The sequence below is a fragment of the Mustelus asterias genome, chromosome 11 (assembly GCF_964213995.1).
Source record: "Mustelus asterias chromosome 11, sMusAst1.hap1.1, whole genome shotgun sequence".
Lineage (NCBI taxonomy): Eukaryota > Metazoa > Chordata > Chondrichthyes > Carcharhiniformes > Triakidae > Mustelus > Mustelus asterias.
Genome location: NC_135811.1, coordinates 5,581,839 through 5,608,155, shown reverse-complemented (window position 1 = coordinate 5,608,155; position 26,317 = coordinate 5,581,839). Strand labels below are relative to the sequence as shown.

Here is a 26,317-nt window from a genome sequence, read left to right as displayed (position 1 = left end):
CACTCTCTCGTTTCCTTCTCTATGAATGATATGCTTTGTCTGTATAGCGCGCAAGAAACAATACTTTTCACTGTATACTAATACATGTGACAAGAATAAACCAAATCAAATATTTAAAATACCATCGAACTGCAGCTCAGGAGGATGAATCAAGAATAGAGACACCCAATCAGGTACTTATCCCAAAAAACGCTATAGTTTTGCAACGCTACGACAACGGATGAATGAACACCGCTCGACAATCACCAGGCAAGACTGTTCTCGTCCTGTGGGGGAGCACTTCAGCGGTCATGGGCAGTCAGCCTCTGATCTTCGGGTAAGCGTTCTCCAAGGCGGTCTTCACGACACACGACAGCGCAGAGTCGCTGAGCAGAAACTGATAGCCAAGTTCTGCACACATGAGGACGGCCTAAACCGGGATCTTGGGTTTATGTCACACTATCAGTAACCCCCACAGCTTGCCTCCTGGACTTGCAGAATCTCACTGGCTGTCCTGTCCTGTCTGGAGACAATACACATCTCGTTAACCTGTGCTTAATGTTCCCTCCACTCACATTGTCTGTATCTTTAAGACCTGGTTGGCTATAGAGATTCGCATTCTAATCAGTATTCTGTAACTTGATTTTGTGTCTCTGTATGCCCTGTTTGAGAGCAGATATCCACTCCATCTGACGAAGGGACAGCGCTCCGAAAGCTAATGGCATTTGCTACCAAATAAACCTGTTGGACTTTAACCTGGTGTTGTTAAAACTCTTACAGCAAGATTAAGTACAGGTATGACATGGTGGTCAGCCTTAAATCATGCTACATGATGTGAGACGACGTTTTGGTCAGCTGCAACTGATTGCAACACACAGTGACTGCACAGAAAAGCTTCGAAGACACGGTGCTGAGCTGGAACTGGTAGCAGACAGATCCATGAGATTGCAGTGCACAGCTTGTCAGTTTAGTGAGTGGGACAGTACATCGAGAGGGCCAGCACGGGTTCATTCAGTTGGGAAAGGCGAGTAGCCAGTGTGTGGGCCAGATCGATGGCGAGCGAGGGAGAGTCAAATAAAAATTTTTTTAAAACCCATCATTAAAAAATGCTCCAGAGAAATTTGCGATTATAATGGGCAGAGCTTTGGAACAGTGTGTGAAAGCAGCTACAACGACACTCATACCAGATACTGTAGGAGGAGGAAAGTCAAAGGGACATTATCAGAATGTCCACTATATTTCCCACTTTGAATTGGGATTCAGCCAACCAACTATCCAAATTCAAAATGTTTAAACAGCGTACACAGCTATGATTTCTTGATTCAGGTGTGTCTGAACCAGACGGACAAGCCATAAAAATTTGCCTAGCAATTGTGAATGAAGGTCCACATAGGCTGAACACTTCCAGATTAACAGAAAATCGCCAAAGGATATGGACTTGTGGAAGACCGGTTCAGAATTAAGTTAAACTTCCACATTCATCGACTAGAGTTCATGGCATTTTGACAACAGCCTACAGAATCCGGAGACCACTTTGTCAGCAGAGGAAAGGGTCTGTACTGTGAATTCTGAAATGCCGAGTGAGCAGACAGAATTGTTGAGTTGGTGATCGCATCCACTACCATGAAAGTGTTCCAGAAAGATCTATTAGACAAGTCTAAAAGGTATAGCATTGAAGAAATATGAATGGCACGGTGGCACAGTGGTTAGCACTGTTGCCTCAGCGTCAGGGACCCGGGTTCAATTCCTGGCTTGGATCACTGTCTGTGTGGAGTCTGCACATTCTCCCCGTGTCTGCGTGGGTTTCCTCCGGGTGCTCCGTTTTCCTCCCACAGTCCAAAACACGTGCTGGTTAGGTGCATTGGCCGTGCTAAATTCTCCCTCAGTGTACCCCAACAGGCACCTGAGTGTGGTGACTTGGGAATTTTCACAGTAACTTCATTGCAGTGTTAATGTAAGCTACATGCGACACCAATAAATAAACTTAAACTTAGATACTCAAGGATGGATGTAAATACAAAACAACCTCAAAGGCTGACAAAGCTTACAGGTCCTAAGCACATCCCAATTGTTGATACATTCACTAGCATACCTAAACCCAGCAAAACAGGTGGAAGGTGTGGTATTCTGCAGGCACCAGGGGAATGCCCTGCTTTCAAGCAATACTGCAGGGCATGTTGCAGAAAGGGCCATTGGCAGTGCTAGCGCACTGGAGCAAAGACTGATGCAGCTACATAGAGCCATGCACTGATCCAAACAGACCGTACACAGTGGGTACCTTTAAGCAATAGGAATGACCATCCGGTAACCCCGTTAGAAACACATATACAAGGTGATTGACAAACCAGAAAATTAGTAAGATGTGCACAACGAGATGATAAGTAGCGAACACATGTTTCACACCATCAATCTTGCGGAAAACACAGATGCTGTCACACCATCCGAAACGTTTGCCAAGAGTGCAATTATCTGTCATAAAATAGTTGGCAATCATTCGTTATTGGCCAAGATTGACACAGGAGCAAGAACCAATATACTAACTCTGCAAATTCTAAAAAATGTGTATCCACAGATGGGGAGCTCCATGGAGAAACCGATTACTGCGCAACCTCCATATGACAGTTCTCTAATTCCATGTACAGGATCCACAGTTTTATAGTGCAAATATAATCAATCCTCCTGGGTGTCACAGATGTTCTACATTGTGGCTGGCATACCGTTACCTCACACCAATGACAAACAGTCTGAAATCACAAGGCAAATCAACCTCAGAAACTGCTTCTATCTCCTCAGTTCATGGCCTAAAATCAAAATATTCACAATATTTCAACAAAATTGGAAGTTTCTAAGAAGCTGCAATATTATGCTTGCAGGAGAATGTAAGTCTGTCAATCAATCTGGTACATTGTGCACAACACAAGTGCCAGCAGCTACAAGAAGAAATGGAAAAAGATTCTACATTACAGAAACTGAGGAAACCCTCACTGAAGGATGGCCTGATTCAATTCAGTAGGTCCACGAACACGTGAGGCCATATTGGTTTTATCATGACAATCTAGACATCTCCCGGGGAGTCACTTTTAAAGGCAGGGAGGAATCTTTGCAACTTAATATTCTTCAACAACTTCATTATACATGGGCATAGATCGGATAAGAGGACTCACAAGAGAGACAGTCAATTGGCTGGATATGAACAATGGCACTGAAGTCATTGTCAAGAAGTGCGAGTTACGTCAAGAGCATATGGTAAGTCAGTACAAAGAATCCCTGATTGTTACACATGAAGTTCCTATCCATCCTTGGTCCAAAGTCACATTCAACTTCTTCCATGTCCATGGCATTGATTTTATTTTATTTGATTTGATTTATTATTGTCACATGTATTAGTATACAGTGAAAAGTATTGTTTCTTGCGCGCTATACAGACAAAGCATATCATTCATAGAGAAGGAAACGAGAGAGTGCAGAATGTAGTGTTACAGTCATAGCTATGGTGTAGAGAAAGATCAACTTAATGCGAGGTAGGTCCATTCAAAGGTCTGATGGCAGCAGGAAAGAAGCTGTTATTGAGTCGCTTGGTATGTGACCTCAGACTTTTGTATCTTTTTCTCAACAGAAGAAGGTGGAAGAGAGTATGTCTGGGGTGCGTGGGGTCCTTAATTATGCTGGCTGCTTTTCCGAGGCAGGGGGAAGTATAGATAGGGTCAGTGGATGGGAGGTTGGTTTGCGTGATGGACTGGGCTTTGTTCATGGCCCTTTGTAGTTTCTTGCAGTCTTGGGCAAAACAGGAGCCATACCAAGCTGTGATACAACCAGGAAGAATGCTTTCTATGGTGCACCTGTAAAAATTGGTGAGAGTCGTAGCAGAAATGCCAAATTTCCTTAGCCTCCTGAGAAAGTAGAGGCGATGGTGGGCTTTCTTAACTATAGCGTTGGCATGGAGGAACTAGGACAGGTTGTTGGTGATCTGGACATCTAGAAACATGAAGCTCTCAACCATTTCCACTTTGTCCCCGTTGATGTCAACAGGGGCATATCCTCCACTACGCTTCCTGAAGTCAATGACTATCTCTTTCGTTTTGTTGACATTGAGGAAGAGATTATTGTCATTGCACCAGTTACAGTCATAGAGGTTTACAGCATGGAAACAGGTCCTTCGGCCCAACTTGTCCATGCCGTCCTTTTTTTTTAGAACCCCTAAGCTAATCCCAATTGCCCGCATTTGGCCCATATCCCTCTATACCCATTGTACTCATGTAACTATCTAAATGTTTTTTAAAAGACAAAATTGTACCCGCCTCTACTACTACCTCTGGCAGCTTGTTCCAGACACTCACTACCCTCTGTGTGAAAAAATTGCCCCTCTGGACACTTTTTTTTTCTCTCCCTCTCGCCTTAAACCTATGCCCTCTCGTTTTAGACTCCCCTACCTTTGGGAAAAGATATTGACTATCTAGCTGATCTGTGCCCCTCATTATTTTATAGACCTCTATAAGATCACCCCTCAGCCTCCTACACTCCAGAGAAAAAAGTCCCAGTCTATCCAGCCTCTCCTTATAACGCAATCCATCAAGTCCTGGTAGCATCCTAGTAAAACTTTTCCACACTCTTTCTAGTTTAATAATATTCTTTCTATAATATGGTGACCAGAATTGCACACAGTATTCCAAGTGTGGCCTTACCAATGTCTTGTACAACTTCAACAAGATATTCCAACTCCTGTATTCAATGTTCTGACCAATGAAACAGGCATGCCGAATGCCTTCTTCACCACTCTGTCCACCTGTGATTCCACTTTCAAAGAGCTATGAATCATCAGATTCTCTCTTTCCTGTACTCCGTCTCTTCATTGTTTGAGATCCGACCCACTACGGTGGTGTCATCAAACTTGAAAATTGAGTTGGAGGGAAATTCGGCCACACAGTCATAGGTGTATAAGGAGTACAATAGGGGGCTGAGGGCACAGCCTTGTGGGGCACCGGTGTTGAGGAAGATTGTGGAGGAGGTGTTGTGCCTATCATTCCTGAATACGGTCTGTGGGTTAGGAAGTCTAGGATCCAGTCGCAGAGGGAGGAGCCAAGCCCTAGGCCACGGAGTTTGGAGATGAGCTTTGTAGGAATAATGGTGTTGAAGGCTGAGTTATAGTAAATAAATAGGAGTCTGACATAGGTGTCTTTGTTATAGTTCACTCATAACAGTGAGTTATGTCTCTGTTTCACGGAGACATAGCTCACTCCTGCTTCACCGGACTGTGCCCTACACAGTCTTCCAGGGGGGGAATTAGGTCGGAGTCAGCTCTGGTCACTGCATTAACCTTGTGATAGTCAATGCAGAACCCTGTGGAGCTGTCTGGCTTAGGAACCAGCAGAACTGGGGAGCTCCAGCTACTGTTGCTGGGCTTGATTAGTTAATGCTCCAGTTAATCTCCTCCTGAACACAGGCCGACTTTCCTGAAGTCGATGACAATCTCCTTCATTTTGTTGACATTAAGGGAGACATTATTGTTGTCGCACCAGTTCACCAGATTCTCTATCTCATTCCTGTACTCTGTCTCATCATTGTTTGAGATCCGACCCACTACAGTGGTGTCGTCAGCAAACTTGAAAATCGAGTTGGAGGGGAATTTGGCAGTCAACGTTGATTATTTTATCAAGTACTCCATTATTCTGCAACTGAGCAGCACATCAAGCACAACTCTCATGCAAACTTTAATTTACTTGGTGTGCCCAGAGAGACTATTATGGATTCAGGATATGTGTGAGAAGTGGAATATCACTCACACTACTTCTTCTGTTCATTACTCTAGATCTAATGGCCTTGCTGAATAAATCATTCACACAGTAAAATCCATAATTCTCAAATGTAGACAATGCAAGAAAGAGCTACATTGTAACGTTACATCTGAGAGTGACGCCTTTAAGTGCAACTATTCCATCACCGGCAGAGCTCATGTTCAGTACAGTGTTGCAAACCATTTTACATACTCTTACCCTTTCTACTCTCTCAAAAACTAGAAAGCAACTTTTAACACTGCAGGAGAAGATGACCAATGTGCACAATAAAAATGCAGAGACCAAATTGCCAAGTTTTACAACTGGGGCAACAAAATCACACCCAGGATCCCACAGAAGGTACATGACCACCATCCACGGTGACGAGGATTTGTTTGGAACCAAAGTTTTATGAAGCCATTATGCAGAATGGTGAGGTATAACTGAGCACAAATCAGATCCATTCCAGCTCCTCAACCATAGTCAGTCCTAATGCATGGGGATTAGATCCCAAATGCAGCCAGGAGCAACATCCAAAAATGACAATACAACAAATCACAATGAGCAATTGAAGAAACCTCAACAGAAGGTTACCATTACAACATCAGGGAGTACCATCAAATTACCTCTATATGGGAGAGACTCAGAGATTCATCAGTTGTATACACTTAAGTAACGGTAAGTAAATATGAACATGTATTATAAATATTTATATTTCTTTGGAAGGGGGAAAATATCTTTACAAAGAAAGGGGATGTTGTAATATACCTTAAAGACATGGCAGCATTACATCACTCGAAGGGAAATGTGTCATGTGATCCAGTCTTAGTTTCACTTTTGCTTTAGAGCACAGCACACACATGGCTCTGTTAATGAGGTCTTCAAGCTTTCTACCTATGAAGAAATGCTCCCATGTGCCTGGTCTAAATACAAGAGCCCACAATGTGTCTACCCAATGCTGTATGAATGATTGGTGCCCTTATATCATTATAACAGCATGACAAAACTCTTTGACCTTTTTGGAGAAATTCAAACTTCAGAATGCAAGGTTAACAGTGGCACAGTGGTTAGCACTGTTGCCTCACAGCGCCAGCGACCCGGGTTCAATTCCCGGCTTGGGTCACTGTCTGTGGGGAGCCTGCATGTTCTCCTCGCATCTGCGTGGGTTTCCTCTGGGTGCTCCGGTTTCCTTCCACAGTCTGAAAGATGTGCAGGTTAGGTGGATTGGCCATGCTAAATTCTCCCTCAGTGTACCCGAACAGGTGCCGGAGCGTGGTGGCGAGGTGATTTTCACAGTAACTTCATTGCAGTGTTAATGTAAGCCTACTTGTGACACTAATAAATAAACTTAAAACTTAAAAACCTATTCCGCTGGAGTTTGCTTCTTCAAATATATCACCTAAAAGTTACGCACATTGCAGGGAAATTAAATGTGATTGTGGAGACCCATCCAGAACTTAAAGAGACCCAGTTAGGACTGATCATAGAAATCATAGAAACCCTACAGTGCAGAAGGAGGCCATTCGGCCCATCGAGTCTGCACCGACCACAATCCCACCCAGGCCCTACCCCCACATATTTACCCACTAATCTATGCATCCCAGGACTCTAAGGGACAATTTTTAACCTGGCCAATCAACCTAACCCACACATTTTTGGACTGTGAGAGGAAACCGGAGCACCCGGAGGAAACCCACGCAGACACGAGGAGAATGTGCAAACTCCACACAGACAGTGACCCGAGCCGGGAATCGAACCCGGGACCCTGGAGCTGTGAAGCAGCAGTGCTAACCACTGTGCTACCGTGCCGCCCAATAATCCAGCCCAAGGCTAAGTGAGTGAATGGCAGTTAAAGGGTGGGATTTTCCTGTCCCACCCGCCATGGGACACGGACCATGCAAAGGTCCATGGACCTCGGGTGGGACTTTTTGGTCTTGGGGAGAGAGCGGCCGGAAAATCCTGCCTGAAGTGTCTTTTTGTTTTGTGTCCTTATACCTTGTAATAAAATAAGAGTGAATCTTATTTCATTTATTAAATGTGGAGTTACAAAGAGCGGTACCCTTTTTTAATGAAAACATGATTTTTTAATTTTCAGTTGACTGGAAATTTTACAGTTTGAACTGAGACAGAGCAAATCGCTTAAATTGCAAATTTACATTCCAAGGTGAAGGTGAGAAACCAACAAATCACCCTCGGGGGAATGGGAAGGGAGAGATTTTTCCTATAATCCAGACACCCATTGAAACTCGTAACTGTCAAAGGAAGAAACATTAAAACGCAAAGTACTGGATATTGAAACAATGGCTGCCACAGATAGACCCACACAAAAAGCCTCTTGGAAATACACAATGGGTGAAGTATTTCAAGGCAAGGCTGCCCAGCTACTTGAGTGAGATTGTAGATGGCACTGGTGGTATCAATAAAGATTTCAGCAGTGGAAACAGGCTGAGGGTTGCTCTTTCTCCCACTTTCTCTTTTGGAATAAGAGTGTTGCTGGATTCGAGAAGCCAACTCTACCAGAAATCTACCAACTAACCGATATCTCATAATAATTGCAACATCTTCTACATCTGATCATACCCCAGAAAACACAAAACTAGTTACTCTGCACCAGCTGCTGCTTTTAAAATCAACACTTCAAGGACAATCAAAGAATATTTAACCGTATATTCTTTGTAACCTTAACTTATTGGACTCTGATACCCCATATTTATGTGTGTGTGCATGAGTGTGTGTGTGTATGTGCATGTGTGTACACACGTGTGTGTGTGTATATGCGTGCAAGGGGAGTGAATGATTATGAGGGCTGAATGTGTAACATGGTGTATTTATTATCTTTCTCAGGTTTAGTGGTTAATAAATTTTCTCTTTTTGACTCAAAACCCTTTTTGATTGACTCTTTTCTGCTCACAGCTTAAATAATTAAATGATTTGGAAAAGGAATATCCTGGTGAAAAAAGAAACTCAAGTCTTTGTTGTAACCAACCTAGGAGATTTGAATAGAGGAGAGCCAGTTCACCCCTTCTCAGCTGATCATAACAGGTGCTATGTAAATGCATGTTGTTTTTAATCCTCGCACATCTACTTACTGGAATGTGCGTCATTGGGTTTATCAGTGAATATTTTATATTTATGAACACTAGTATTGGACTCATCACAGGCAGGAATGCCTTTTCTGTGAATACCCTATTGAGTTCTTTCATAATTTTACAGACTTTCATCAGGTGTCACTCCCTTCTCTTTTCTGTTAATCCAGTGTGTTCAGCCATTCCTGATAATTACAGCATCTCTGTTCTATTATCAGCCGTGCAATGTGTTTTTGCACCTTCTCTGGTGCTCTCAATCCTTTTGCTAGTTGAGGATATTCTGCACCAAATGTCAAATTAACAGACTGCATGCTTCAATCTCTTCCGAGTCATCACCTCACTCAGCAAGAGCTGAAGTCTGTAATTAGTAAACTCTCTGATGCCAGGAGCACTCAGCACGTTGTCAGGTGACACAGTTCTGGGTGTTAATGAAAGCACTGGCCTGTTAAATAATCTGCCAGTTTGTGACTGAATTAGGAAGTAGACTGTTGAAATTGTTCTCCGGGTAGCAGGGCAGGACTTAACATGGCAAAGGGACCATCTCCAAAAAGCTACAAAATAAGGAAAGGAAACAAAAAAAATGAAACACACTCTTCCCAAAGATTTTTTTTGTTGTTTTATGAAGTGGAAAAATAGAATCCTGAATTAAGACTGGAATTATCCAATGCTGTATCTCCACTGCCAGCAAGGATGGAGAATTTGGTGCTCAGTCAAATCTCCATTCACTGCAGCAGGATCAGAAAATCCCAGCTGCGGGCGAGGTTGGAGAATTGCGGCCTTCAGTCTCTGTGTGACACGAGAGAAGAGGCTTCCGAAGTTATGTTAATTCAGAAATAGTGAAGGACTAAGAGGAGAGAGCAATACAGAGAGGTTTACAAAGATAGGGAATAAAGAGAAACCGGGGCAGGCAAAGTGAAAGTGATTGTGTAGGAAGAGAAGAATGAGAGATTGACAGAGATACGGCAGCACGGTGGCACAATAGTTAGCACTGCTGCCTCACAGGGACCTAGGTTCGATTCCGAGCTTGGGTGACTGGCTGTGTGTAGTATGCATGTTCTCTCCGTGTTTGTATGGGCTTCCTCCAGGTGCTCCGGTTTCCTCCCACAGTCCAAAGATGCGTACGTTAGGTGGATTGGCCATGCTACATTGCTCCTTCGTGTCCCAAGGTGTGTAGGTTTGGGGGATTATCGGAGTAAATACATGGGGTAATGAGGAGATGGCCTGGGCGGGATGCTCTGTCGGAGATTCAGTGCAGACTTGATGGGCTGAATGGCCTCCTTTTGCACTGTAGGGATTCTATGATTCTATAACAGACAGAGGGAGATACATATGCACAGCAAATATTATTCTGAGACTGTGACTCCATGTTCTAAATTCCGCAGATAGGGGAAAAATCCATCAAGTGTTTGCAAATTTTATATATAATTTTTATATTTTATGTTTCGACAAGATAATTTCTAATTCTTCGAAATTCCAGGCAGAATAATCCCACTCCAGATAATCCCACTTCATAGGATAATCCTCTCAATTCAGGAATCAATTTCATGAATGTTTGTTGTAATCCCTCAAAGTATATCCCTTTTTTAGGTAAGGAGATCAAGACTGTACGCAGAATTCCCTATCATCCTGTATAATTGTATGAAGCCTTCTCTATCCTACACTCCAATCCTTTTGTAATAAAGGTTAATATACTATTTGCTTTCCCAATTGCTTGTTTTATCTGAATGTTAACACTCTGCGAACCAAGCACAATACCCAGGTCCCGTGGATACCAACATTTCTCAGTCTCTCATCATGTAAAAAATATTTTGTTTCTCTTCCAAAGTGGATAAGTTCATATTTCCCCACATTATACTCCATCAGCCTTAGTTCTTGCCAAATCATTGAAACTATATATCTTTCTGCATCCCTTTTTGTATCCTCCTCACAGCTTACTTTTCACCTAATTTTGTATTGTCAGCTAACTTGAAGACTTTACTCAGTCATTGATGTAAATTGTAACTAGCTGAGGTCCCAGTCAGGTCACTAAATAACAGTTTATAGAACCATAGAAAATTACAGCTCAGAAACAGGCCTTTTGGCCCCTCTTGTCTGTGCCGAACCATTTTTTGCCTAGTCCCACTGACCTGCACTTGGACCATATCCCTCCACACCCCTCTCATCCATGAACTCGTCCAAGTTTTTCTTAAATGTTAAAAGTGACCCCGCATTTACCACTTTATCCGGCAGCTCATTCCACACTCCCACCACTCTCTGCGTGAAAAAGCCCCCCCTAATATTCCCTTTAAACTTTTCTCCTTTCACCCTTAACCCATGCCCTCTGGTTTTTTTCTCCCCTAGCCTCAGCGGAAAAAGCCTGCTTGCATTCATTCTATCTATACCCATCAAAATCTTATACACCTCTATCAAATCTCCCCTCAATCTTCTACGCTCCAGGGAATAAAGTCCCAACCTATTCAATCTCTCTCTTGTAACTCAGCTTCTCAAGTCCCGGCAACATCCTTGTGAACCTTCTCTGCACTCTTTCAACCTTATTTACATCCTTCCTGTAACTAGGTGACCAGAACTGTACACAATACTCCAAATTCGGCCTCACCAATGCCTTATATAACCTTACCATAACACTCCAACTTTTATACGCGATACTCCGATTTATAAAGGCCAATGTACCAAAGGCACTCTTTACGACCCTATCCACCTGTGACGTCACTTTTAGGGAATTCTGTACCTGTATTCCCAGATCCCTCTGTTCAACTGCACTCTTCAGAGTCCTACCATTTACCCTGTACGTTCTACTTTGGTTTGTCCTTCCAAAGTGCAATATCCCACACTTGTCTGCGTTAAATTCCATTTGCCATTTTTCAGCCCATTTTTCTAGTTGGTCCAAATCCCTCTGCAAGCTTTGAAAGCCTTCCTCACTGTCCGCTACGCCTCCAATCTTTGTATCATCAGCAAACTTGCTGATCCAATTTACCACATTATCATCCAGATCATTGATATAGATGACAAACAACACCGATCCCTGCGGTACACCACTAGTCACAGGCCTCCACTCAGAGAAGCAATCCTCCACAACCACTCTCTGGCTTCTTCCATTGAGCCAGTGTCTAATCCAATTTACTACCTCCCCATGTATACCTAGCGACTGAACCTTCCTAACTAACCTCCCATGAGGGACCTTGTCAAAGGCCTTGCTGAAATCCAGGTAGACAACATCCACCGCCTTCCCTTCATCCATTTTCCTGGTAACCTCCTCAAAAAACTCTAATAGATTGGTCAAACATGACCTACCACACACAAAGCCATGTTGACTCTCCCTAATAAGTCCCTGTCTATCCAAATATTTGTAGATCCTATCCCTTATCACACCTTCCAATAACTTGCCCACCACCGACGTCAAACTTACTGGCCTATAATTTCCCGGATTTCTTTTGGAACCTTTTTTAAACAACGGAACAACATGAGCCACCCTCCAATCATCCGGCACCTCCCCCGTGAATACTGACATTTTAAATATGTCTGCCAGGGCCCCTGCAAGTTCAACACTAGCTTCCCTCAAGGTCCGTGGGAATACCCTGTCCGGTCCTGGGGATTTATCCACTCTGATTTGCCTCAAGACAGCGATCACCTCCTCCCCTTTAATCTGTAAAGGTTCCATGACCTCCCTACCAGTTTGCCCTATTTCCGTAGACTCCATGCCCGTTTCCTCAGTAAATACGGATGCAAAAAAACCATTTAGTATCTCCCCCATCTCTTTTGGTTCCATACACAGTCTACCACTCTGGTCTTCAAGAGGACCAATTTTATCCCTCACTATCCTTTTGCTCCTAACATACCTATAGAAGCTCTTTGGATTTTCCTTCACTCTGTCTGCCAAAGCAACCTCATGTCTTCTTTTAGCCCTCCTGATTTCCCTCTTAAGTAGCTTCTTGCACTTTTTATACTCCTCGAGCATCTGATCTGTTCCTTGCTGCCTGTACATTTCATACAACTCTCTCTTCCTCTTAATCAGTGTTACAATCTCCCTCGAGGACCAAGGTTCCTTATTCTGATTTACTTTGCCTTTAATCCTGACAGGAACATACAAACTCTGCACTCTCAAAATTTCTCCTTTGAAGGCCTCCCACTTTCCATTTACATCCTTACCAGAGAACAGCCTGTGCCAATCCACACTTCCCAGATCCCTTCTCATTTCATCAAATTTGGCCTTTTTCCAGTTCAGAACTTCAACCCGAGGACCAGATCTATCCTTGTCCATGATCAGGTTGAAACTAATGGCATTATGATCACTGGATCCAAAGTGTTCCCTCACACTCCATCACCTGTCCTAACTCATTTCCCAATAGGAGATCCAATATCGCATCCTCTCTAGTTGGCACCTCTATATACTGATGTAGAAAATTCTCCTGGACACATTTTACAAACTCTACCCCATCTAAACCTTTAACAGTATGCGAGTCCCAATCTATATATGGAAAATTAAAATCCCCTACTATCACAACTTTGTGTTTCTTGTAGTTGTCAGCTATCTCTCCGCTGATTTGCTCCTCCAATTCTCGCTGACTATTGGGTGGTCTATAATACAACCCCATTAATGTGGTCATACCTTTCTTGTTTCTCAGCTCCACCCATAGGGCCTCTGTAGACAAGCTCCCTAATCTATCCTGCCTGAGTACCGCTGTAACATTTTCCCTGACCAGCAATGCCACCCCCCCACCTTTTATCCTTCTGCCTCTATCCCGCCTGAAACATTGGAACCCTGGAACATTGAGCTGCCAGTCCTGCCCCTCCTGTAGCCAAGTTTCACTAATGGCTATAATGTCATATTTCCACGTGTCTATAAGACCATAAGACCATAAGACATAGGAGCGGAAGTAAGGCCATTCGGCCCATCGAGTCCACTCCACCATTCAATCATGGTTGATTTCAACTCCATTTACCCGCTCTCTCCCCATAGCCCTTAATTCCTCGAGAAATCAAGAATTTATCAATTTCTGTCTTGAAGACGCTCAACGTCTCGGCCTCCACAGCCCTCTGTGGCAATGAATTCCACAGACCCACCACTCTCTGGCTGAAGAAATTTCTCCTCATCTCTGTTCTAAAGTGACTCCCTTTTATTCTAAGGCTGTGCCCCCGCGTCCTAGTCTCCCCTGTTAATGGAAACAACTTCCCTACGTCCATCCTATCTAAGCCGTTCATTATCTTGTAAGTTTCTATCAGATCTCCCCTCAACCTCCTAAACTCCAATGAATATAATCCCACGATCCTCAGACGTTCATCGTATGTCAGGCCTACCATTCCTGGGATCATCCGTGTGAATCTCCGCTGGACCCGCTCCAGTGCCAGTATGTCCTTCCTGAGGTGTGGGGCCCAAAATTGCTCACAGTACTCCAAATGGGGCCTAACCAGTGCTTTATAAAGCCTCAGAAGTACATCCCTGCTTTTGTATTCCAAGCCTCTTGAGATAAATGACAACATTACATTTGCTTTCTTAATTACGGACTCAACCTGCAAGTTTACCTTTAGAGAATCCTGGACTAGGACTCCCAAGTCCCTTTGCACTTTAGCATTATGAATTTTGTCACCGTTTAGAAAATAGTCCATGCCTCTATTCTTTTTTCCAAAGTGTACAACCTCGCACTTGCCCACGTTGAATTTCATCAGCCACTTCTTGGACCACTCTCCTAAACTGTCTAAATCTTTCTGCAGCCTCCCCACCTCCTCAATACTACCTGCCCCTCCACCTATCTTTGTATCATCGGCAAACTTGGCCAGAATGCTCCCAGTCCCGTCATCTAGATCGTTAATATATAAAGAGAACAGCTGTGGCCCCAACACTGAACCCTGCGGGACACCACTTGTCACCGGTTGCCATTCTGAGAAAGAACCTTTTATCCCAACTCTCTGCCTTCTGTCTGACAGCCAATCGTCAATCCATGTTAGTACCTTGCCTCGAATACCATGGGCCCTTATTTTACTCAGCAGTCTCCCGTGAGGCACCTTGTCAAAGGCCTTTTGGAAGTCAAGATAGATAACATCCATTGGCTCTCCTTGGTCTAACCTATTTGTTATCTCTTCAAAGAACTCTAACAGGTTTGTCAGGCACGACCTCCCCTTACTAAATCCATGCTGACTTGTCTTAATCCGACCCTGCACTTCCAAGAATTTAGAAATCTCATCCTTAACGATGGATTCTAGAATTTTGCCAACAACTGAGGTTAGGCTAATTGGCCTATAATTTTCCATCTTTTTTCTTGTTCCCTTCTTGAACAGTGGGGTTACAACAGCGATTTTCCAATCCTCTGGGACTTTCCCTGACTCCAGTGACTTTTGAAAGATCATAACTAACGCCTCCACTATTTCTTCAGCTATCTCCTTTAGAACTCTAGGATGTAGCCCATCTGGGCCCGGAGATTTATCAATTTTCAGACCTTTTAGTTTCTCTAGCACTTTCTCCTTTGTGATGGCAACCATATTCAACTCTGCCCCCTGACTTTCCTGAATTGTTGGGATATTACTCATGTCTTCTACTGTGAAGACTGACGCAAAGTACTTATTAAGTTCCTCAGCTATTTCCTTGTCTCCCATCACTAGATTACCAGCGTCATTTTGGAGCGGCCCAATGTCTACTTTTGCCTCCCGTTTGTTTTTAATGTATTTAAAGAAACTTTTACTATCATTCCTAATGTTACTGGCTAGCCTACCTTCATATTTGATCCTCTCCTTCCTTATTTCTCTCTTTGTTATCCTCTGTTTGTTTTTATAGCCTTCCCAATCTTCTGACTTCTATCTATCCACGCCTTCAGCTCATCTGCCTTCCCCACAATACTCCTGGCATTGAAATAGACACACCTCAAAAGATTATTTCCACCACATTCTACCCTTCCATTTGTGATTTTGCTTGAACTAACCTGTCTTTTTACCCCTGCTCCACTATCTGCTCTGGCACTCTGGTTCCCATCCCCCTGCAAATCTAGTTTAAACGCTCCCCAATAACACTAGCAAATCTCCCTGCAAGTATATTGGTCCCCTTGTAGTTTAGGTTTAGTTTACCAACTCAGAAATGACCCGTTTATTCCTACTCTCTGTTTTCAGTCCAGTAGCTGATCTGCAGCACACACACAGGCGTGCACAAACACACACACATACAAACACACACGCGGTAACGTCTCTGAACTAGTAATCCAGAGCCCCAGGCTAAGGTGCTGGTTACAAAATTTCAAATCCCACCATGGCAACTTTTTTATTATTTATTTATGGGATGTGGGTATTGCTGTCTAGTCTAGCATTTATTACCTGTCCCTAATTCCCTCTGAGAAGCTTGTGGTGAGCTGCCCTCTTGAACTGCTGCAGTCCCTGTGATCAGCAGTTTGATAAAACTGAATGGTTTGCCAGGCCATTTAAGAATCAGCCACATTGCTGTGGCTCTGGAGTCACATGTAGGCCAGATTGGGTAAGGATGGCAAATTTCTTTCCCTAAAAGGACATCTAGTGAACCAGATAGGTTTTTACAACAATCAACAATGGTTTCATAGTCATCAGTAGACTTTTAATTCCAGATTTTTGTTGAATGCAAAGTTCACCATCTGCCATGGTGGGATTCGAACCTTGGTCCCCAGAGTATTACCCTGGATCTCTAGATTACTAGTCCAGTGATAGTGTCACTACACCACTGTCTCCCTTTAAACTGGAGGAATTTAAATTTAATTTATTAATAATTCTGGAAGTGAAAGCTGGTTTCAGTACTGAAGCAATGAATCTATCATCAACTGTTGTAAAAACCATCTGGTTCACTAATGTCCTTTAGGGAAGAAAATCTGATGTCCTTACCTGGTCTGGCCTTCATGTGGGTCCAGACCCACAACTATGTGGTTGACTATTAAATGCCCTCTGGAATACTGAGCAAGCCACTCAGGCAAATGTATAGATACCAGATGGACTGCAGCGATTCAAGAAGGCGGCTCACTTCTCAAGGGCAATTAGGGATTTGTAAAAAATGTTGTTCTTGCCAGTAATGCCCACATCCATGAAATAATAAATTAAAATAAATCCAGTGAATATATTACCCCCAATCCAATGAGCACTAACTTTGTGTCATAACTTTTGATGTAGCACCTTATTGAATACTTTTCGAAAATCCAAATATACTACATCTACTGGTTCCCTCTTATCCATGCTACTTGTTACAATCTCAACGAACTCTAACAGATTTGTCAAACAGAATTTCCCCTTCATAAATTCCGATTGTCTCCACCCAATCAGATAATGACTTTCCAAATGCCTGTCAGCACATCCTGAAGATTAAATGTTAGCATTTTCCCAATTCCCGATGTCAGGCTAACTGACCTTTATTTCAGTACTTTCTCTCTTCTCTTGTTGAATAGTAGGTACCATAATTGAATGTAATTAATAATTAGATGGAGAAAGATACAGATAGGGTGAGAGAGGGGGAAACAGAGACAAGGAAGAGACAATGTCCGAGAGAGGAAAGGAGAGAGGCAGAACGAGAAACAGGGAGAGAGCCGGAGAGAAATAGGGAGAGACAGAGATAGAAGCAGGATGAAAGAGAGAAACAGACAAGGAAAGGGAGTGCAGAGATAAAGAATCAGAAGAGAGGTAGAGACAGGGTGAGAGTTGGAGAAGAAGATGGAGAGAGACAAAGATAGAGACAGGGAGGTAGAGAAATAAGAGACAGAGAATTGGAGGGAGAGTTAGCAAAGAGGTGATAGGGAAAGAGCAAGGAGAATGATGGAGATAGAGACAAGAGAAACAGAATTAGGATAGGGCGAGAGTTGAACAAAGGAGACAGCGAAACAAATAGGTTAAAAGCAGGAGCATTGGCGTGGAATATAATATGCGTGTCTGTGTGTGCGTGTATTAGTGAGTGTATGAGTGTGTATAAATGTGTGTGTGTAAGTGCATGTATGTGTGTGTGTGGGAGAGTGAGTGTGTGCAAGTATGTGTGTGTGATTGTATGTGTGTGCATGCGTGCAAGTGTATGTGTGTGTGTAAGTGTGAGTGTGTGGGTGTGTGTATCCAAGTGTGTGAGTGTATGATAGTGTGTATGAGTGTGAGTGCAAGTGTGTTTAAGTGCAAGTGTGTATGAGTGTAAATATGTGTGTGTGAGTGTAAGTGTAATTTTGAGTGTATGAGTGCATATGTGAGTGTGTGTGAGTGAGTGTGTGAATGTGGGTGCATGTGTGTGATTGAGTGTGAGTGTGCGCGAGTGTGTGAGTGTGAGAGTGTGTGAGCGTGTGTGAGCGTGAGCATGTGGGTGTGAGGAGGGAAGTGAGCATCAAGGCAGTAATACCTCTTTATTCAACTAGACTTACTGTCCCAGGCTGAAACACCAGGACAAAGGAGAGAAGAGGGTCAGGCCTCTGGAACAGTTCTCCAGCAGGAATGGAGGGGTGGTGGGGAGGGGGGGAGGTGGGGGAGGGGCCTTGCAGGCAGGAGGAACCGGCAAATAAACACTACTTGCAAGAGAGCTAGAAATTAGAATGAATAATTTTTTTAATACTCCAAGGTAAAACAGTGCTAATTCAAAGACACTGCCTTGCCCCTCCAGGCTGTGAAATGCTGTCACTACCCATCTTCCTGGACACTCAAAGTTGGTCACACTACATGAAGGAGATTGTATTTTAGACAGGCAATTAGTTAGCATCACTGATATCTTCCCTTCCCACCACAGCAGGCCATCCTGACACTCAAAGAAAGGCAGTTCTGGCTGTGATTCATACATGGACACTGCACACAGCCCCTCAGTAAATCAGTGCTCCAGTTCCTCATGCATTAATTTATTTTCACTTTCCTAATTTCCTCCACTTCCCCTCGCACTCCCCACTAAGGTGCATCTGTTGTTGGGATGTCGTTCCCTGAACTCTCTCACCAGCCTGCTCTCCCATTGCATCAGAATTCACGGACGAGAATTTTAAATCTGAGGCATTACAGGCCAGGGAGCTAGGTCAGTGAGCAAAGGCGGTGAACAAGACTTGACAGTGTTCATCTAAAGCCAAATTAGGAACATGTTGGTCAAGGACTGAAAGGAGACTGCGCCAAATCACTTCATGTTGGGATCTAAGATTTGGCAAAGTGGTCAGTCAATCCCAGCCTGGAAGGCCGTTTCCAGGGAGTCATGTGTTACACCCAGTTTCTGCTGGATTGAAGGTGTTGAATCATCCAAGGAGCTGTAATCATCCATGGACCCCTGCTCCAACTCTTATCTTTTTAGCACATCCTCGGAGCTCCGCATTCCTTTCTCAGACTTCCAAACCAGGTCTCTTCAAGGTGGTAGAGTCAGTAGCGTGGTGAGGTTGGGATCGTGAGCTCGGGGTCAAGTCAGGTTGTGCGAGTCAGAGCTCAGAGTCAGAGGGTCACAGGGAGGCAGAGGGTTGGGGGGAGATTTGGAGGATCAGGAAGGCAGTCAAAGGGTCAGGAGGGGGAGTCAAAGGGTCAGGGGGATGGAGTGGGTGCTAGTTGTATAGTTACCCAGGAGTTAAGTATGATTTTTTTCTTGTCTTACATTTCCTGGGTAACAATTCGGGTAAAGGAGTCAGAATGCTCCAAAGTCTCTGACTCTATCTCAGAGTTGGAGACTTTTTCTGAGGGTCCTGGACACACAGGAACTGTTCATTGGAAGTTGAATCTTCCTGGGCAATTCCCGTGGACTCCTTGCATTGGGATTTCCTGAGAGTCCCCCTGTACGTCTTCCAAGGTATGACCATCAGAGACTGGAAGATCTTGGGGCGGGGTTTATTGTCAGTGTACAAAGGAGCAGGAGGAGGCCAATCAGCCTTTACTATCACTCATGATCATTCAACTCCACTTGACAGTCTTTGATCACATCTCTTACCACAAAAATCTCTGTTGAAAGTTTCAACTGACTCCAGTATCCACAGGCTGTTAAGATAGGGTATTAAGATGCCTCTACCCTTTGTGATTCCTGATTTCCATTATCAATCATCAAACTTTCATTTTAAGATTATGCCTCTGGCAAAGGAAATAATTTCTCCCGTATCCATCTTAACAAATCCTTTGAACATTTTAAAACCTCAATTAGATTGAGCTTTAATCTTTTAAGCTCAAAGGAAGATGAAACAGTTCTATTCACCTGTCCTTCACGATTTAACCCTTTGAGCTCTGAAATCATTCTCCCCATCCGTTCTTTAGGCAATGACCTTAAACCTGCGTATTCTGGGTTAATGTGCCCCGCACCCCACACCACCCCTGTGCAAACAGTTTCCCCCTAACTACTTGCTCAAAATCTTCATAATTTTGAACACCTCTGTTGAATCTACTCTTAACCTTCTCTGCTCTAATCCTAGCTTCTTCACATTCCTGAAGGCCGATATTCCTGGCACTGTTTAGGTAAACATTCTCCACATGCTCCCAGAGGCCTTGACATCCTTCTTAAAATTTTGCTGCCCAGAATGGGTCCCAATGCTTGAGCTAGCAGCCAGCCGGTGACTGTTGTGTTGTAAGATGGTTAAGTATTTTTCACTCGGGACTTACAGAAGGCGGAGAGAGTGCAGGCCTTGGAACGCAGAGGCAGGAATACATCGTAAGGAGTTGTAACTGAGAATCCTGGGGACAAAAGAGACAGGGAAAGAAAATACAACAGTCAGAAGCTGGAAAATTAAGTGTGACTTTTTTATCATTTGGTGACTCGCCCCCAGCCCAAGTTTGGAATTCTCTGGCCGTTCATGTCAGTGGGCCTTTCCGATTCCGCCAGTGATGCACCTCCTGCCACGGGTTTCCCGGCGGCATGGGGTGGCTTCTATGGTGTAGATGGAGAAAGAACAGCTACAACAATGATTTAACAACAATAATGGCAATAGTGGCTTTAAAATGGTTAAAATGGCTTTAAAATGTTTTCTATGATGAAAATGGCTATTTTGGCTAAGAGTTAAGCATGCTGGGAGTTTTGGTCAACTCATAATTAAACCAGATGCAGGTCGCAAAGTTGCTCTGAGTCAGGTATCTTGTCTGGAAGCTGCGATCTGAAGCTTCCTGTGTTGACTAAATAAGGAAGTCGTTTACATTTGAACAAATATCATAGCCTCACATTTTATTGCCTTTATTGCGCTGTAATGTTCTGTGTTCTATATGTTCTATTTGTGGTACATGTCATGTGAAGTAAGCGTAATGGCATCGTTCACAAGTAATTTCATTGGATGTTTCTGGTTACACAGTTGGTTGGATGACAGAGAATCTTCTGGAAGCAAGTGGAGAATTTGTGGATAAAAATCATTGCAGTCCTTTGTTAGTCCTTTGCAGCGACAGCTCAATAGAGACTAACCATCATAAGACATGTACCCTGAAGGATGCTTCAGAGAAGATAAATTCTATATCGGGGATATTTCTTGGCCAAGGTTTTTCCTAAATTCGGTAGTATCTATTTTCAGTTAAATAATTAAAGTTAATGTTCAGTTAAAGTGAATGTGCAGTTAAGAGTTAAAGTTCAGTAAAGAGTTAATGAGTTGCAACTGCTTGAGTTGGTACCGGAACTGTTAAATAAAGAAAGAAATAGTTGAATGAACTAAAGAGTTGATTACTGTTCTTGTTTGTCTCATTAAACTGGAATGCTTGCAAGGTGTTTAAATTGAAAGCCGTATAACAATGGGAATACCCATCAACAGCGGCGAAACCAGAAGATCCTGCCACCAGCAAATAGCAGGCTGCCTTCCACCGCCGAGAAACACACTGAGGGGAAGCTGGAGAATCTCACCCCACACTCTCTTTCCTCTCTGATTTGCACCAACTAGCCTGTGGCGCAGTGAGTAGCACTTCCACCTCTGAACGAGAAATGATTCCATTGAAACCTATAACATTCTTAAAGAGTTTGACAGAATCCAACTTTTCCGCAGGCTTTTTTTTGCAGCAGCAAATGGGCCTCAGAGAGCAGTCCCTTAGGCCACCAACAAAAACAAGACGAGGAGTTAAAGAGGTTTCGCAGTTATCAAAAATCAATCTGGGCTCCAGGACAGCCGTTACTGCCTCGGAGATCACAACTCAAAATCCCATCTCACTACCCAACTGGAGGTCACAACCCACAGTTTGGGAAGCCATTTGACAGAGGGGGAGGGGGAAGAAATAAAATAATGGCATGGCTTTTATTCATTTTCTTTGTTCATTGGTTCTAAAACTATTGGAATTATTTGAAACAGAGCCCTTCAACCAGATGGGGAGGTTGGTGGGCTGAAGGTCGTGTGATGAAACCTCCAGGAACACATTCAACAAGGGCTCGTGGCTACAGACTGGTGATAGATCTCTATAATATAGAAACATAGAAACCCTACAGTGCAGAAGGAGGCCATTCGGCCCATCGAGTCTGCACCGACCACAATCCCACCCAGGCCCTACCCCCACATATTTACCCGCTAATCCCTCTAACTACGCATCTCAGGGACAATTTTTAACCTGGCCAATCAACCTAACCTGCACATCTTTGGACTGTGGGAGGAAACCAGAGCACCCGGAGGAAACCCACGCAGACACGAGGAGAATGTGCAAACTCCACACAGACAGTGACCCGAGCATCGAACCCAGGACCCTGGAGCTGTGAAGCAGCAGTGCTAACCACTGTGCTACCGTGCCGCCCGAGGAGCAGGAGTAGGCCACTCGGCCCTTTGAAACTCCACCATTCAATAAGATCATGGCTGATCTAATTGTGGCCCTAACCCCATTTTCCTGCCTCTCGCCCATAACGCTTGACCCCTTTTGTCAATGGGAAATCTGCCTACTTTGAATATATTCAATGTACCAAGACCCCCCCCCCCCCCTCCGCCACTTTCCCCCTGCCCCTCCTGCCCTCTGAGGAAAGGAATTCCACAGACTAATAACCCACAGAGAAAAAAATCCTCTTCGTTTCCATCTTAAATGGGAAACTCCTTAAATTTAACTGTCTCCCCTGGTTCTAATCTTCCCAACAAGAGGAAACATCCTCCCCGCATCCATCCTGTCAATCCCCCTCAGAATCTCACGTTTCAATAAGATGACCTCTGATTCTTCTAAACCACACTGAGTATAGACCCGATCAGCTCAACCTTTCCTCATAAGACAAACCCCTTCATCTCAGGAATTAGCCCACTGAACTGAACTGCTTACAATGCAAGTGTGTCTCTCTTAAAGTAAGGACACCAAAGGTGTACACAGTGCTCTAGGTGCCATGTTACCAGTGTGCTGTACAGCTGTAACAAGACTTCCCAACTTTTATATTCCATCCCACTTTGCAAAAATGGCCAACATTCCAGTTGCCATCCTAATTACTTGCTGTAGCTGCAGACTAACATTTTATGATTCTTGTACAAGGACACCTCTGCACTGCAGCATTTTGCAGTCTCTCTCCATTTAAATAATGTTCTGCTTTTCTATTCTTCCTGCCAAAGTGGACAACCTTACACATTCCTACATGATACTCATTCTGCCAATCTTTTGCCCACTCACGTAACCATTCCAAGACTCACAGCTTGCTGTAATTACCCATGGCTACAAGTTACTTACAGTGTAGTCAGCTGACTCATATTAATGAAGGATGTGTTGGTCAAGGAACTGATCCGGTTGTTACTCATGTCCCTGTTAAGAGAGGAATGAAATTATTAGCATCAATGATTGAAAACCATGGGAGCCTGAGCTTGGACCCTGTCGCCTTTCGATTTCCCTGTGGGAAAGGAGACCCAAATTAGGGGGCTGAGTTCTCACCCTCGAGACCCTGTCGGTTCAGGCATGGTTGTGGCATCTCTGGCTGCCGACTCAGGCAGACATTCCATGGCTAGAACGTGCTACAAAAGAGCAGCACTCACACCTCGGAGTCAGAAGGTTGTGGGTTTGAGTCTCACTTGAACTTGAGTGCAAAGATCCAGGCTGATGCTCCCAGTGCAGGACTGAATGAGTGCTGCACTATCAGAGCTGCTGAGTTTAACTGAGACATTAAATCAAGGCCCTGCCTTCCCCCTCGGATAATGTCAAAGATTCCATGATACTATTTCAGAGAAGAGCAGGGGAATTTGGCCAATATTTATCTGTCACCAATGTCACTGAAATCAGATTATTATCACATTGCTGTTTGTGGGAGCTTTCTATGTACAAACCGACAGCCACTATTCCTTACATTACTGCAGTGTCTCACACTTCAAAATATTCCGGCAATCCATTATGACTGTGACCAGAGCAAATGTGGGGCCTTCTGAGCTCAGAATTTATCTGAACTACATGCAGTTTAGCCCATGATGTTTCAAGAAAAGTTTATTAAAATGATTGACTTTAATATGGAAGGGGGAGGGGCAAGAGAGCGCAGCCAGGATCTTTAGCACTATTGAAAACCATTGATGACCCATCCTTGGTGCTGCTCCCATTCTCTCCCCTGCCCCCCAAACCTCCCAAGACTTCACCCGGAGCAGCTGCCAGTGAGACACTGGTTGGAAATTGAAGTGTCCAGAGCATCAAGCTTCTTAAAGCACAACCAATTTTGGGTGGTCCTCAGTCTCGCCTCTTCTGGTTCACACCCACAAAACCCGGGCAAACCAGTTTATATTCCCCCATGGGATAAGGTACTCGGGTTAGTGTGCAGTGAGGGTGGGTCGATGGTGGGGGGAGCACTGGGAGAAGGATGGGGGCTTTTGTCAAAGGCTCAAAGTGACTGTTGACCTAGCCAACCATGTCCCAATGGACACATGGCAACCACAGCTTGGGAGGTAGTTGCAGAGGGATCAGAGGGTGTGTTGAGCTCAGGTTGTACCTCCTAGTGTCAAGGCACAGCACTGAGTCGAAATAGCAAGGTTCCTCATACCTGACTATAACCAGACGACTCACCACATAGGAACAACTAGACTAAAAGAAAAAAATTAGCTTAATCTAGTTTGCCTTTCCCCATTCAAAAAGCTCCATAATACAAGAATAATGGAGTTAATGATTAATAACAGCAATCAATCTCTATCAATGTGTCCACAACAGACACAGACATGAGGTGAGGAAACCCTCCCAAATGGTGGAGAGATTTGGGAACCATCGATCCAAAATCACCCATTCTTGCCAAGAATCATTACACTCCCCACATGTCATATTACCAATTGTTCAGATATTTTATACCCAAAATGTTGTTCCCTGAAAGGAATCTATCTATTCTGTATCTGAATTAATCAATTTTATCTACTCTCATCATATCTATCGGAGCCAGGTACATACTCACTCACTAAAATATAGATGCCACACCCATGGTGAGTAGTGGGAGGCATTTAATCAGGTGGGGACTCTGCCATCATCTCTCCTTTGCCCAGATTAAGTTTGTGGTGGGTAGGCAAATTGAGGTCCTTAGGTGGGTTTGCCCACCTCCTCTGGTATTAACCCAGCAGTGGGCAGGGGGCTTGCCATGTGGGGAGCCCGACAGACAAACCCTGGCATGTTGGCTTGCAAACTCCCAAAGGAGGGTGCCTGCCTGATCGAGGGACCCACCATCAGGAAGTGGGGGAGGGCCTGCAGGGAGCCACCCCATGCCCATGCTGCTGAACACCTTCATCCCATGAACATCACCCCCCATCCCCCCCCCCCCCCCCCCCCCCCCCCAAACTCTCTGTTCATCACTAACCTGTGGCCTAGGATCCAGCATCGTTCCTAGGCCTCAAGTGGGTATAGTACTGGGAGCAGCCACCATCTCCCCACTGGCATTGCCATTCATCTCGAACCTCCCACCTCCCCTTCCCCCTGGGTACTTAATCCCAGGTAAGGCCTGCCACTACCAAGTTAGGTGCCTAAGTGGCACATGATGCAGTCAACCTGCCAGAAAAGAAGCAATGGGGTGTCTCACCAGCTCTCCAGCCAGCCAGTGAGACCCCTGAAGCACTCACCTGAAGAAGGGGCTTAGAGCTCCGAAAGCTTGTGTGGCTTTTGCTACCAAATAAACCTGTTGGACTTTAACCTGGTGTTGTTAAACTTCTTACTGTATTAAATACCACCCATTGCTCCTTCAGACTAGCCTTGAACCATCTTCCTTCGAGTGCATTTAGGGAGGAGGTATGGTATGTTCATACACCACTTCACCAATAAGAGAGCCTCCCTACATTGCACCCTTGACGCCAGGGCTTTAGCTTACCCGAGTGTGTTACCTCTGGTCATTAGCAAGGCCCAAGCTTCACCCAACTCCCAGGAACACACTGAAGACTCTGAAGAGAAGAATGAAGAAGGAGGAATGTCCTGATAAACCTCATCCCCAGGCCCTGATCTATTTCACTGGGCACAGCGCAATGTGATTAAGTCTTCATGCCTTTGTTGGTCTCTGCAACCCTAGTATTTTTCAAGACCTTGCGATGGGGAAACATCAATCTTAAAATGGATCATTGCAAACAAACCAGATCCTTTCCACTCTCCAATTCATACGCTTCAGACCGTTGCTGGAAATGCATTGTCTCGCATCACCCACCCCCACTCCACCAACCATTCCCCCCACCCCCTCAGCACTCATCCCCATCCCACAACCCACCCTCCACA

The 26,317-nt window shown here is 44.2% G+C and overlaps 1 protein-coding gene across 1 annotated transcript in view; it reads right to left on the bottom strand.

The window, feature by feature from the left end:
- Nucleotides 1–26,317, bottom strand: part of slit1a (slit homolog 1a (Drosophila)) — a 329,132-nt gene that overhangs the window by 39,013 nt on the left and 263,802 nt on the right. The window contains exons 23-24 of the mRNA XM_078223079.1: nt 23,339–23,410; nt 20,348–20,419 (exon numbers count right to left, since the gene is read on the bottom strand). Of these exons, the coding sequence (XP_078079205.1) occupies nt 20,348–20,419; nt 23,339–23,410 (144 nt within the window). The remainder of the gene's footprint in view (nt 1–20,347; nt 20,420–23,338; nt 23,411–26,317) is intronic.